The following is a 13,033-nucleotide window of genomic DNA, read 5'->3' on the forward strand; positions in this document are numbered from 1 at the left end:
CGGAGCATTTATGAAATCAGGGCATAGATATGCATATATGTATCCATCTTATCCGAAGTAGACACCCCTGATGGTGAATTTCATCTAAGAGCGCATGTGTGGCTGAAAAGGCCAGTGAGGCTCCTCAGCCCCAGCCACACTGTTACACAGAAAAAGTCTGCCTCTTGCTATGTTGTCATTCTTAAGGACTGCAGCACCTGACACTGCTTTCCCTTTTGCCTCCTTCTCTCTCATTCCTTCAGAAACTTTGCTCAAAGAGAGTTACTCCTTTCTCGATGGCAGTGTCCCATGCTGGTTTATCTCCGGCTGTGAGGTCCCACTTTTCAGCTGGGATGTAGCCCCTTCTGAAGCTTTGCTCTACAGTTGAGTAAAACAGTTTCCTCTGCCTCCTTTCCTTTTGTGTTTCCCAATTTCAGCTCTCCGTACAGAAGAGCTGCAGTATGCTGTATGAAATCATCATTACTAGGCTGGAACACTAACGTCCCAGTGAACTTGTCCATTACATTGAAGGGGAATTTCAGGGGTCGATTTGACGTGAAATATTGGTATACGCCATATCCGCTTGTGATAAAAACAGATAGGAATTACTTCTCCTCCTTTTCTCCTTCCATGCCAGGGACAAGAACTCTGTTTTCTGTGTGAACCAACTCCTGTGTAAAACATTGCACCTGGACTCGTAACTACGTCGAATTCGATTTACCTAGCGGGGCTCGGGCTATTGGACCTGAGAACTTTCTGGAGTTGTGTTGGTAAAATGCCAGCCCAACTCAAATCATGATTTCAGGTTAATGTTTGCAGAGAAGCTTGTTGTGATGATCATAATCCATCAATCACCCGATGGTATTCGTGGAGCGCTTTATGTGTGCAGGGCACCTAATTTAGCACTTGGAAATTGTCGGTAGATGCAATCCCTGCTCTCAAGGAGCTTACGTCTACCGGGGGGAGACTGAAATGAAAACAGTTTACAACTGTCGTATTGTTAGGTGTGACCATCATTTTAATAATTATAAAAATGCAGCAAGCATTCAGGAGTATATTACTACATCTTGAACCCATCTAGGATTTTATTTCCCAAAGTACTTTCGTATCAACGTTCCCATTCCTTATTATGAGCAAAATGAATTTGTCTCCGTGACGTCAAAGATACATTTATAAAGAGGTAAGCAAATTAAGTGAGCTGACTTCAATTAGAAAGAGTGTAGATGTGTGTTTGTATTTGCAGGAGAAACCAGAGTAGCTTTTCATTTGGCTGTAGTGATTCTACTGAATGAGTTCAAATGCTAAGAGTTTCCTGTAATGTAAAATTATTCTTGACTGTAATGTCTCTCCAAGGAACGACTCTAATTAATGCAAAACACTCTAGATAGTACTTAATAAATACTAAGCCTCTTCTAAATAGCACAAAATTAAGAACTTTAATTTAATAGTACCTATATATAAAGTACATGTTAGCTTTTCAATTGTAATGTCAATCCATTGTGTATTATCCAGATGTGCCTGAAAGAGGGGAAAAAAAACCGCATCCATAACCACAAGGACCCTGAGCTTGGGAATAATTATTTTGCAAATCAATTCTGAACCCTTTTTGTGCGGGATGCCGTAGTAAACTAAGTCAATAGGGAACACTCTAGGGAAGAAATTAACTAAATAAATAAAAATAGACTTGCTGTAACGCATCAAGCAAAATCTCGTGTCCACCGGAAACCGATTCTTAAGATGACAGCATTAAAGAGGCTAGCCTAGTTTGCCTGCATTTATGTTCTCCTCTGGAGCGTCACATCTGAAGTCTGCCACTGATTCCTTTTCACCTATTTGTAGGTGAAATCATCTCTTCTTGGGATGAAAAAACATATATAAGGGAAAGGGGACTTTTAAAAGAGAATCGGCAACTCTTTGTCATGGTATTCTTAAAAGATTTCCTAGACATCCAGTTTGGTAGAGCGTATTTTAATTTACAGAAGTTCTGGCTTATTCTTTAAGCAAAAATTTGGGGATGTTTCTGCTAGATGAGAATACTTTTTTCCTCTCTTTAAATCTTTCCTCTGTCTTTCCTCTTCTTGTCCTCCAGGCTTTTGTTTTTTTAAATTATTTTACGAGAGGAGTAATTTGAAGAAACTTGATCACGTTGATCTTATTAAAGCTGAGACATGAAAGATGTTTATATTTCAAGTCAATTTGGAAATGACACCAGAAAAAGAAAAAAGTTGATAATTGAATGGACATTCCTGCTTGTTAACACAAGAATACCTTCCAATCAAAGTGTTTTTTTATTTGAAGTTAGAAACTTAATGTTTCCTCCTATCTTCAGTTATGACTACGAGCGCGAGAAGTCTTTCTGTTCTAATTTTGCTTCCTAGGTCTGTATTGCTAAAATGAAGAGCTACTGTCGTTTCTATCATGTGCCTTAAAAAAAGGGGGGTCGAGGGGACCTGTTTGTTTAAATAAAATATCACTGCCTGCCTTACAAAATCCCATGAAGAAGTAAAAGGACCCCCGCAGAAAGACGTTGTGATAGATCAGACTAGATGTTTTGAGAGAGGGGAGGAGAGGAGATCCTCCATTCGTATTCTAGCCAAAATGCTCAGTAACTTCATTTCGTGTTATGGAGATTATCAACTGCTTAATGTTTCATTAGTTTTAGAGTAAAATAGGTAACATGATGTGCTTCCTATATTCTTGGAGAAAGCTGGGAGGGTGTGTATGTGTGTATATGTGTGTCTACGCACGTGTGTGAATAGTCGATGTGTCGGTTCCATAGCTTACGTGTGAGTGAAGGAGAGACAATAAATCTCAAGAGTTGCCAAATACCGATGATACACAGATCTCAACTGAGAGTGCAAAGCTCAATAATTCAATCGATACCATTTCTAAAGGTAAAGGTAGAAAGTCGGTTCCCTAATCTATAAAGTTCGGGATTTGAGAGTGCTTTAATATATACATATTTGTATGTATATATAAAACCATATATATATATATATATATAATATATATTATCGCCTCTGTTTTGGGAGGTAAATTGAAACTATTATCTCCGAGCTCAATGATAGTTGGACATGACACATACTCCCTGTAAATCCCAAGGCCCTCACCAGCCCACCACTCCCTTCCCCTCCCCCATTTTTTTTTTTTTCCAGAAGCTAAGGATGCCGATGCATCTTGCACTGTAGTGCAAACAGACCCAAAAAGAGAGGAAGATAAAATGAATTTAAATTCCAAAGGGGTTTCAGAGCTGGTTTCCTAGTCCCCGAGTCAGCAATGTGTTTGTGAAAATTCAGCCTTTTTGTCTCTTAGAAAAAAGGAGCTAAATCTACATCGGTGGCCCAGTCTCGGTTTGCTATTCTTTGCATTTTCTATTCAAGTGAATGAGAGTGAATGAAGTAGCCGGGGACCCTTTATTTGATCTACTCAATTGCATAAAGTGACAGAATTCTAATATATTTGTTTAATGCTCTTCAATGGGCTTTCCTTTCCTTGCTTGCAAATGAAGCCTCATGTACAAAGTTTTGTCCCCCTTTTGGCAGAGGGACATATTTCATAACTTGGGCCATGGTTTGAAGTGATCTTGAGAGGAGTTTTAAACTCGAAAAGTGGGAAATAAAGAAACAGATGTGAAGTTATTGTAAATTCCTATAGTGGGCTCTGGGGCTATTGTGAACCCACTGCAGGCGGTCCACAGCCTCTTCCTTTCATGCTGTAATTGAAACATATTAATTAGATAATTTGTTGTTAGTTTAAACGAAACAAATACAGCTCCTTTAAGGCTTCCCAGCTCGTGGATTGGGGTTTTTTGTTTTGTTTTTGTTGTGGGGTGTGTGTGTGTGTGTGTGTGTGTGTGTTTAAAGGGAGAAAAAAAATGACATTTATATTAAGCCTTGAAGATCAACTCTGTGGACATAGCTGGGTTCCAGGACCTTCTAAAGGTACATCCTCTTCTTCTTCCCCACCCACGAATTGACTTGGAATTCTTTTCTCCTCTCCCCTTCTCCTTCAACCTCCCCCCACCCCCCATCAAATACCTGACAAGATTCATGTTTCCATGGCACAATCCCCATTTTTATTTATTTGTACTGATGTCTGTCTCCTTCCCCGCCCCCCTCCCCCCTTCCCCTCCCCCCACCCCCCCCCAGACTGTGGGCAGGGAATGTCACTGTTCATTGTACTGTCCCGATCGCTTCGTACAGTGCTCTGCACACAGTAAGCCCTCAATAAATACCATCGAATGAATGAATCCGTAAAATGGGGATTGAGACTGTGAGTCCCACTTGGGACAGGGACTGTATCCAACCCAATTTGCTTGTATCCATCCCAGCGCTTAGGACAGTGCCTGGCACATAGTCAGCCCTTAACAGAAAATCCGTAATGATTCCCACTTCCCTAAATAACAGCCACCCACCCCTTCTCCCTTATTCCCCTGTGGCCAGAATTCAGGGGTTCACTCACCAGGACCCCCTTGTATTCTCGGTGGCTGCATCCTCTTCGAAATCACAACAAACAAAGTGGAGTTGGCCGGGCAGCTGCAGAGACTAGTTAACTGCCCCGAGGACCATTCGGCATTCACCCAGGTGCCAGCAGACCCTAAAAACAGGCTTGGGCCACAACGGCGAAGAATGACGGGTTGAAGAAGGTGTCCTGATGCTGGTAACCCCAGAACCCAAATCAAATATCTTTGCTTCCAAACAATCAACTGGGGAGAAAAAAAAAAATCATTTCTCTCAGTCCTCCGAAGGAGACTCGAGTGGATTCTTCTTATTTGTCCTTCCTCCCCAAACCCCGTTGTTGTCGTTTTTTGCGTTTGTTGTTCTTTTTTTCTTCAGTTCTGCATTTATTGACTTTGGACTTGAGCCCCAGTGAGAGCTTTAATGAGACAAAGCAGTAAATTCAAACCATCGGGTGTATGAACTTTCTTATTGATGGTCGGGATCGAAATCAACAGCTCCCAGTTTTCCACTGGGGCAACAGGCTGTGGGCCTGGTTTGGATTTTGCACTCTTTTAAAAATTGTCAATATTCTCAGTCAGATCAAAATTGCAGAAACGACGTAAAAAAAAGGGGTGGGGGGGGGTGCAGGAAACTGGATGGGCACGAATGACTCTTGTTCCCCTCAGGGGGAACGGAAAGCTGGCTTATTTTCATACCTTTAAGCGAAGCCAGTTGCAGGATCTAATAAAAATAGATTTTTATTTTAGATGAAATTGAAGTAAACCTTTCGAATTTGATAATATTCTCTTCCTCCGAAAATGGATGCAGACACGACGTGTATACCTAGAATTAACTGACTACTGACTGATTCTCTTCAAGGGAAATGGGCTTCTGCTATAATTTCAGCCAATTATACTTGGTAAAAAATATCTGAGGCCTCGCTGAACCCCTTCAGATACCCACTTCATTGACACGGCTGTGCCCAGGCAGTTTATATTCGATCTCTCTGGGATGAACTGTTTTGGTACCTTCACGGAATGAGTTTGGTGTTGCCTTTTGGGAGAGAGGGTGGGAAGTGAAAATGCGTTCCTTGAAAATGTAGGTCATTTAAATTGGGAAAGTTGGTTGTTTTTTTTAAACGGTTTTAAATCCAAGTGTCCTGGTAAGTTTTCAGCGCTTTCTTTAGCTGATCTTGTTGATATAATCGTGGGTTGGACTTGATGAATGAGTTCAGTTGTCCCCCGTCTGACAAGCTTTAGTAGCTTCATGCATTTTAATCAGCCCAATGATTCATTTATTTTCCACCTATTTTTTTTTCTGTGTAAGATCCACGCTTTAAAAATAAATAGGTTGCAACACAATTAATTTCACTGTAGATTAATCTTAAACTTTCTTTTTTTTTGCAAATACCCTTCTGGGTATCGAGGAGATGAGGGGCTCCTCTTCCTGTTCGAAATGTATGGTATTGTATTGCAAAGTGTGTGTGTGTGTGTGTGTGTGAGTGCGTGTGTGTTTCACAAGGCATCTCTGTTTAATCATTTTACGCGGAATACATTGCCTGTTGGCTAAGGAGTTTGGTCTCAAGTGATAATAAGCATTTAGGCAGCTCATTGTCTTGTAACTTCGTATCTGAACATATACACACACATCTTTAGAAATATGACAGTCCCTTCGGTAGTTTCAATTAAGTTTGGGCCGTAAATTTCTGGTGATTTCAGATTCTCCCCAAATCTGAGAAACATAGATACTTAGAGAAGAGCCTGAGATGCAACCGTTTTCGCCTTTTTAATTAAAATAACCACGCGGTATTTTTTCAGAGTGAAATGAAATGTTGTTTTTAATTCCAAAGTGATGAGGAGGTTTCATTTCAAAAATACCGAAATATCTGACCCTGGGAAAAAAGGGGGGGGGGCAGGGGGAGCAATAGTTGAGATAATTTTTTTTTTTAAAAAAAAAGGGAAACAATGCAGTTTAAGGATTGAGCAAATCTAGTTTTACCCTACCAAAATAACCCTTTTACCTATTCTTAAACTGCACTGCTGTCCCGGAGATGTTATGAGCAGGATTAAAGGTAGGAAGCACATATGTCGAGGTAAATACGTTGCCATAATAAATTTCAAACTTTCATTCGAAAAGAATGTCTTTCTCCCAGGAGTTAGTTCTCCGGAGCTGTAATAGTTACACAGTCTCTTCACGCTTGCAATTGTATGTTAACACCTTCAACAGTCACCCGAAGAAATGTTTCTTGCCCCCCACCACACAGACAGACAGACAGACACACACACACACACTGATGGGGTGCAAAAATGGAAGAGGCTGCTGATTTTGAGGGGGGAAAGAATTTACCCTTTTAACCCAGGAGACGAGAGACATCGAGAAGTACTTTTAGCGAAGCATCAACCTTTCGAAAATGTCTTCACGTTAGTATTTTATATGCCAACAATTCAAAAAGACGAATAAGAAAGAAAATCTGACTTTACGTATTTTAATGAGAAAATATTATTTGGACGACTAGGTTCATAATTTAACGTAGACACTTTTTTTTTTTAATCCTTTGTCTTAACCACGCATGCTGGGAACGAGAACATCAATATTTAAAACGTCATGCTGACTCTGTACATCAAGGAAAAAGTGAGAGGATTTCTTTACGGCTCCGATGCCGCTACAACTTTTCTTCTTCTTCTTCTTCTTAACTTAAGCAGTTCACGAGAGAACAACAGTTCGGTGTCCAGCAAACTACCTAAAACTCTAAAAGGAATATAGCAAACAAAAGTGCATTTTACACGTCTTATCGTCATTCCTATTCACAAGCATTTACATCCCTTGGCGAGTTCTCTCAGCTAGGAAAAGTTCGGAGGGAAAACGGAAAGACTTGCCTAGACGAGAGATCTCTGGAAGGGGGCGGGGAAAAAAAAAGCTCATTTTACCGGCCGACTCTTCCCGCCCGGGGTGATATCTTCTGGAGGGTGCGCTTCTTTTCTTTTTTATTGCGTTTAGACAATAAAATAAATAGCTTTTTAAAAAGGGTCAGTAGGTCGATGGGAAAGTTCATCATTGGGATGAACTTTCCTCTCTCCCGTCCCGGTCCAAGCTGGGAGGCGCCTCCGCCGCGCTGCGGGAAAACGCTCACCTTGTCCCAGGTAGAGTCCGGAAGCCCCCCGCCCCCCCCAGGACCGGCCCGAGTTCCGCGTTTTATCCAGAGAGGGGGGCGTTATGTAAACAGTATCGGGTTTTTCGGTCCAACGGGACTCGGTGCGGACCCCGTCACACCCCGGGGGCGCTGCCCGAGGTCAGTGCCGGGGAGGGGGGCACCCGGGGGTGGGCAGGGGGGGGGGCGTCTAGGGTCTGGAGGGGGACGGAGGGAGGTCTGGGGGGGGGAGGGTGTGGAGGGGGGAAATGGGGAGATGGAGCGCGCCTTTCGTTTCCCAAAACTTCCGAGCGGTGACGGGGGGACCGACCGAGGGGAGCTGCGGGCCGAGGTGGGCACGGGGGGGGGGCGCCGATCTGCCCCCAGTTTGCCCGGGTGGGGGCTCCGGCTTGGGGGAGGGGGGGGGGGGGTCGGCACGGGGGCCGGAGGGGGCAGGGGATGCCCCGACGGTGCCCGGCTCCGGGTCAGTGGACGGGCACGGAGTGCAGGGCGGAGGCCGGGCTGGTGAGGGTCTCGCTGGGGGTGGCCGGGCTGCTCTGGCTGGTGGCCGTCTGCGACGAGGTGGGGCTGAGCGACGGCGGAGAGTTGGACAGCAGCGCGGGCAGCGGCGCGGGCAGGGCGGGCAGGGCGGGCACGGCGGCCGGGGCGGGCTTGATGGGCACGGGGATGGCGGGCAGGGTCGGGCCGCCGTGGGCCAGGGGTTTGAGGGGCACGGCGTAGGCGGCTCCGTAGTCGGCCAGGGGCCCGGAGGGGTCCAGGGGGCCGTAGACGTGGGGCCAGCCGGGGCCCAGGGAGGTGCCCATGGGGCTGAGCTGGCCGGGCAGCGGGTAGGCGGCGGCGGCGGCGGCGGCGGGCACGGGCGGCAGGGCGGAGAAGGCCAGCCCGCCGGGCATCTTGTAGTCGCGGGCGATGATGCTCTCGATGGCGAAGGGATGCTTGAAGCCGGACGGCTGGGCCACGCCGCCCAGGGCGTGGGCGTAGGCGGGCACCGGGGGCAGGTGGGAGCCCGAGGCGGCCAGGGCGCTCAGCCGCAGCTTGGTGGCCGCGTGGTGCTGCTGCTGCTGCTGCTGCTGCTGCTGCTGCTGCTGCTGCTGCTGCTGCAGGAAATGCACCGCCTCGGGGCCGGCCTTGGTGGCGGCCAGCGGGTCCGGCCGCAGGACCTTGAAGCGCTTGCGGCGCCGGAGGAAGCTGCCGTTCTCGAACATGTCCCCGCAGCTGGGGTGCAGCGCCCAGAAGCTGCCCTTGCCCGGCTGGTCGGGCCGCCGGGGGATCTTGATGAAGCAGTCGTTGAAGGACAGGTTGTGGCGCAGGCTGTTCTGCCAGCGCTGGGTGTGGTCCCGGTAGTAGGGGAAGCGGTCCATGATGAATTTGTAGATCTCGCTGAGGGGCAGCATCTTCTCCGGGGAGCTCTGGATGGCCATGGCCGTCAGCGAGATGTAGGAGTAGGGGGGCTTCTGGTCGCTGTAGGTGTTGCGGCCCGGGCGAGGCATCTTCGGACCCCCGACGGGACGCCCCCGACGGACCCCGCCGTCCCCCGACGGCCGGCTCCGCTCTGCGGGGGAGGGACGGACAGGTGGGCACCGCCGGGGCGAGGGGGCGGAGGCCTGGGGGGCGGGGAGGGTGGGTGGTTGAGTGGTTGGGTGGAGGTGGGTGGTGGGCTGGCGGATGGCCGGACGGTTGGGTGCTCAGGTGGGGGGGTTGGGTGGATGCTGGGTGGTGGATGGGTGCTCAGGCGGGTGGTTGGGTGGACGGTTGGGTGCTCGGGCGGGTGGCCGGGTGGACGGCGGGGTGCTGCTCGGGTGGACGGCTGGGTGCTCAGGTGGACGGCTGGGTGGATGGTTGGGTGGTGGAATAGGGGGAGCCGGCCCCCCGGGGAAAGGGGCCGAGAGGCTCCGAGAAGGGACACCCTCCCCTGGACGGAGCGGCCCCGGGCCCCCCCCCCCCCCCGTCGGTCGCCCGCCCCGGAGGAGGTGCCCGCCCGCCGGGGACAGATGGAGACGGGGCCGCGCCCACCCGCTCGCCTCGCCCCTCCCGGAGATGCCCACCTTAAAGTTGCTGGAAGTTGGCCGGGCGCATCGGGGATGCCGCCGCCAACCGCCTCCGGTGCCCGGCTGGGCCCCGAGGATGCCCACCCCGGACGATCCGCCGGGAGGGGGGGGGGGGGAAGTCTTCTCCGATGCCCGGGCCGGTGCCCTCCTCGCCCCCCAAACCCCGAGCTCCGCTCCCCGGACCCCCGCCGGAGGAGGCGGCCGCTGCAGGACCTGCTCTCTTCTCCTCCTCCTCCTCCTCCTCTTCTTCCTCCTCCTCTTCCTCCTCCTCCTCCTCCTCCTCCTCCTCCGCTGCGGCGCTGAGCTAAGTAGCTGCCTCCATGTCCTTCCTGTAACCATCTGATAGTTTTATGCGGTGACAGGAGCAGAAAAGACCCCTGTAGAGGCGCTTCATTAATGTGCCACTTCTTGGCTATCATATGACAATCGCCTTGGGAGGAGGAAGAGGAGGAGGAGGAGGGAAAAAGGGAGGGGTGTGGGGGAGGGAGGGGCGGTGTGTGTGTGTGTTGGGGGGCGGGGGGGGGGAGCTGGCTGGGACAGAAAGAGAGAGGAGAGAGAGAGAGAGAGAGGCATAATCGGGTTTCATTTACACCTATTTACACGGACACCTTGGGCCAATAGAAATCATTTCCATTTGAAGACAAGGCGAGGGGTGAAAAGGCTCAGCAACCGGAATTGAAGCGTGGTGGCACCCAGCCCTCCCCAGGCCCCCTCCCCAGGCCCCCCCAAACCCCCCAGCCCCAGTGCCTGTGAAGGTATGCCCCTTCCCCCCCCCCCTTCTCTAAGATCTGGGCTTCGCGCAGAGAGAATTAAGTCTGCGATTCACACTTACAGATGGAGCTACCGAGCAGGGCGGTGTTTGACATGGAAATGGCTCGGCTGGGGTATTCTGTTTGTTCTGCATTGTCATCTCATTCGTATTGTCGGCTAACTTAAGGCAGGGCTTTTTCTTCTCCTTCCTTAACGAGAGACTTTTCCCTTTCGCCAACTCGGACCCCCCTCCTCCCCCTGTTCGTGCCTCGTCGCCGGGGGTATGAGGATGAAAATGCAGACCGTTTCGCGGTGCCCCGCAAGGCTGGGCTCAAGTTCTTGCTTTCCCTGTGCGGCCCAAGTGGGGATGGGGGTGTGGAGTTTTAGCAGCATCGTCGTTATCGTCCTCATCGTTATGATCGTTGTTGTTGTTCTTGGTATTGTTATTATTAAGATTCAGGATGGTTGTCGAAAACTTGTTCCCCTGTCCTTCTTCTTCCGATCGTATTCATCGAGCGCTTCCTGGGCGCAGAGCACTCTACTAAGCGCTTGGCAAGTACAATTCGGCAACAGATAGAGACAATCCCACCCCAACAACGGGCTAGAGCTCATGTCGAGTCTTTTCGGGGAGGTGTTTTAAAATAAAAGTTCAGGGTTTGGGGGTTGTGTTGTTTTTTGTTGGGTTTTGTTTTTGTTTTTTTTTTTAAAGCAGCCCGTTTGGGTGAAACTCGCCAGTCTGTGCTTTGAGGTTTCCAGGAGCGTGACGGGACCCCGGGCCAAAAAAAAAAAAAAAAATGAGAGCTGCCAATACAAGGCAGATGGTACACTAACCGAGGGTTTTCCGGACTAGCCCCGTAGATCGATTTAGAAGAAGTTAGAGGATCGATTACATCCGGCGTTGAGCGGGGTGGGCGGGGGGGGGGGGCAAGTTTTGCGGCGCTCTGTCTGTATTTTCCGAGCAGAGAGAGGATTTCTGCGCTTTTCCGGCAGAGAGAGATAATTTAGATCCCCCTCGTCTATGTCCCTAGAAAATGTCTTGCAAATGCACACGCCCCACCCAAAACGACCGTAAGCTTCTGAGCCTGGCTCAGGGAAGCCTTTCAGGATTTGTGGGGCCCATCTTACCGGTGACCGATTTTGTTGAAGTGTTGCTTTCCTCTATTTCTCGATGTCTTTCTTTAATGATCTCTCTCTATATATATATCTATATATAACCTATACATTTAAATCGGCATAGACTAAACCCTAAACCAACCTCCCAGCGGGTGCGCTGTCCGTAAATATGCACATCCCGTGTTCACTGACCGTGTCCACAGGTTTTCCTGTCACCGTGTAGCTTTTCGGTGTTGCTTAAAAGAAATTTCCTTCCCTCTCTCATTTAGTTCAATTCCTAAAACCCGAGCAAAAATGTTATCCAAAATCCTGGGGGCGGTGAGGGTGGGGCGGGGGGGGGGAGTTCAAACTTTCTCTGGGGACAGAAGGAAGAGAGGTAAGGGGTATGGGGTGGGAGGGGACAGAGGAGGGTGTAAAGTTTTGACACCTTAAAAGAGCGTTTCAGAATTGTCTGAGGAACTTAGACAATGGGATTTGTTTGTGGTGGGGTAGATTATATGGGCTAAGAACAGACACCCACCCATTCCCCCCCCCCCCCAAAACCCCTGCCTCAGTAACAACATTTTCGGAGGTGGTCAATAACTCACCAAAACGTAACTTAAACACGACGAATTTAGGAGATTAAACAATTTCATTAATATTGAAATGGCTCCCGCGTCTGAGCGGGCTCGTTTGAGATGCAAGCGCACGTTTTTCAATATTAACAGAAGTACTTGAAGAAAAGAATAATGTCACCTTCTCAATTCAGCAAAAATAACTCGGCGGTGTGGGGGGGGGGGGGGAATGAGGGGAGAAGCGGGGAGAAAAAAAAGACTGATCCCCCCCCACCCCCTCGGTGGGCAGCAATTTTCAGAAGGAGGGTCTTTCCTGGGTAGATTAACGGCCAGTTATTCGTGGGCACCTCACCTAAGCCATAGTCTCCGAGACTACTTTATTGGAGCCGAGACTCATTAGCCCTGGAACCAGCGATTTTGAGCTGCGGGGCCGGGAATAGCTCGGCCAGTCCCGGGTGGGAGGCAAAACCTTCTCTCTGGGGAGCGAGAGAAACCCCCTCCGAAAACCCACTCCAGTTCCCGCAACGCAGGAACTGAACGCAAGGTTGTTTTCCCTCTCTAAAAGCCCCCTCCCCTCTCCACCGAGGGCCAACCCGATGCGCTATTGCCACGAGCAAGACAGAAGCTCACAGAGAGGGAGGGGGGATGCAGGAAGACCCTGGGGAGTTAAATTTAACTGCCCTGGGGAGTTTTAACATACACCCTCATTGGGCAGGGATTGTCTGTCTGTTGCCGAAATGTCCATTCCAAGCGTTTAGTACAGTGCTCTGCACATAGTAAGCGCTCAATAAATACCATTGAATGAATTCCCCTCCTGCCCCAAAGCCAACCCCCATGATTTTTTTTTTTCAACGAAGAACTTAAAAACTCGCAGGACTCTCTACTGCGTGGGGAAAAAAAAGAATTAAAAAAACACTTGGAGCGGAGGGGAAGAAGGCTAAATTGATAAATGATGTTTAAATTCGGGAAAGAAGGACGATATGATGTGGAGAGAGGGAGAGA

General features: G+C 49.1%; 1 protein-coding gene across 1 annotated transcript; it reads right to left on the reverse strand.

The window, feature by feature from the left end:
* Positions 1-7,996: 7,996 nt before the first annotated feature.
* Positions 7,997-9,086, reverse strand: FOXB1 (forkhead box B1). Its single transcript, XM_001518098.4, has one exon. It carries the CDS (start codon positions 9,054-9,056, stop codon positions 8,031-8,033), a length of 1,026 nt encoding a protein of 341 aa, XP_001518148.2. The 5' UTR covers positions 9,057-9,086; the 3' UTR covers positions 7,997-8,030.
* Between the last annotated feature and the right edge of the window lie 3,947 nt (positions 9,087-13,033).

This window comes from Ornithorhynchus anatinus, chromosome 5, assembly GCF_004115215.2.
Source record: "Ornithorhynchus anatinus isolate Pmale09 chromosome 5, mOrnAna1.pri.v4, whole genome shotgun sequence".
Lineage (NCBI taxonomy): Eukaryota > Metazoa > Chordata > Mammalia > Monotremata > Ornithorhynchidae > Ornithorhynchus > Ornithorhynchus anatinus.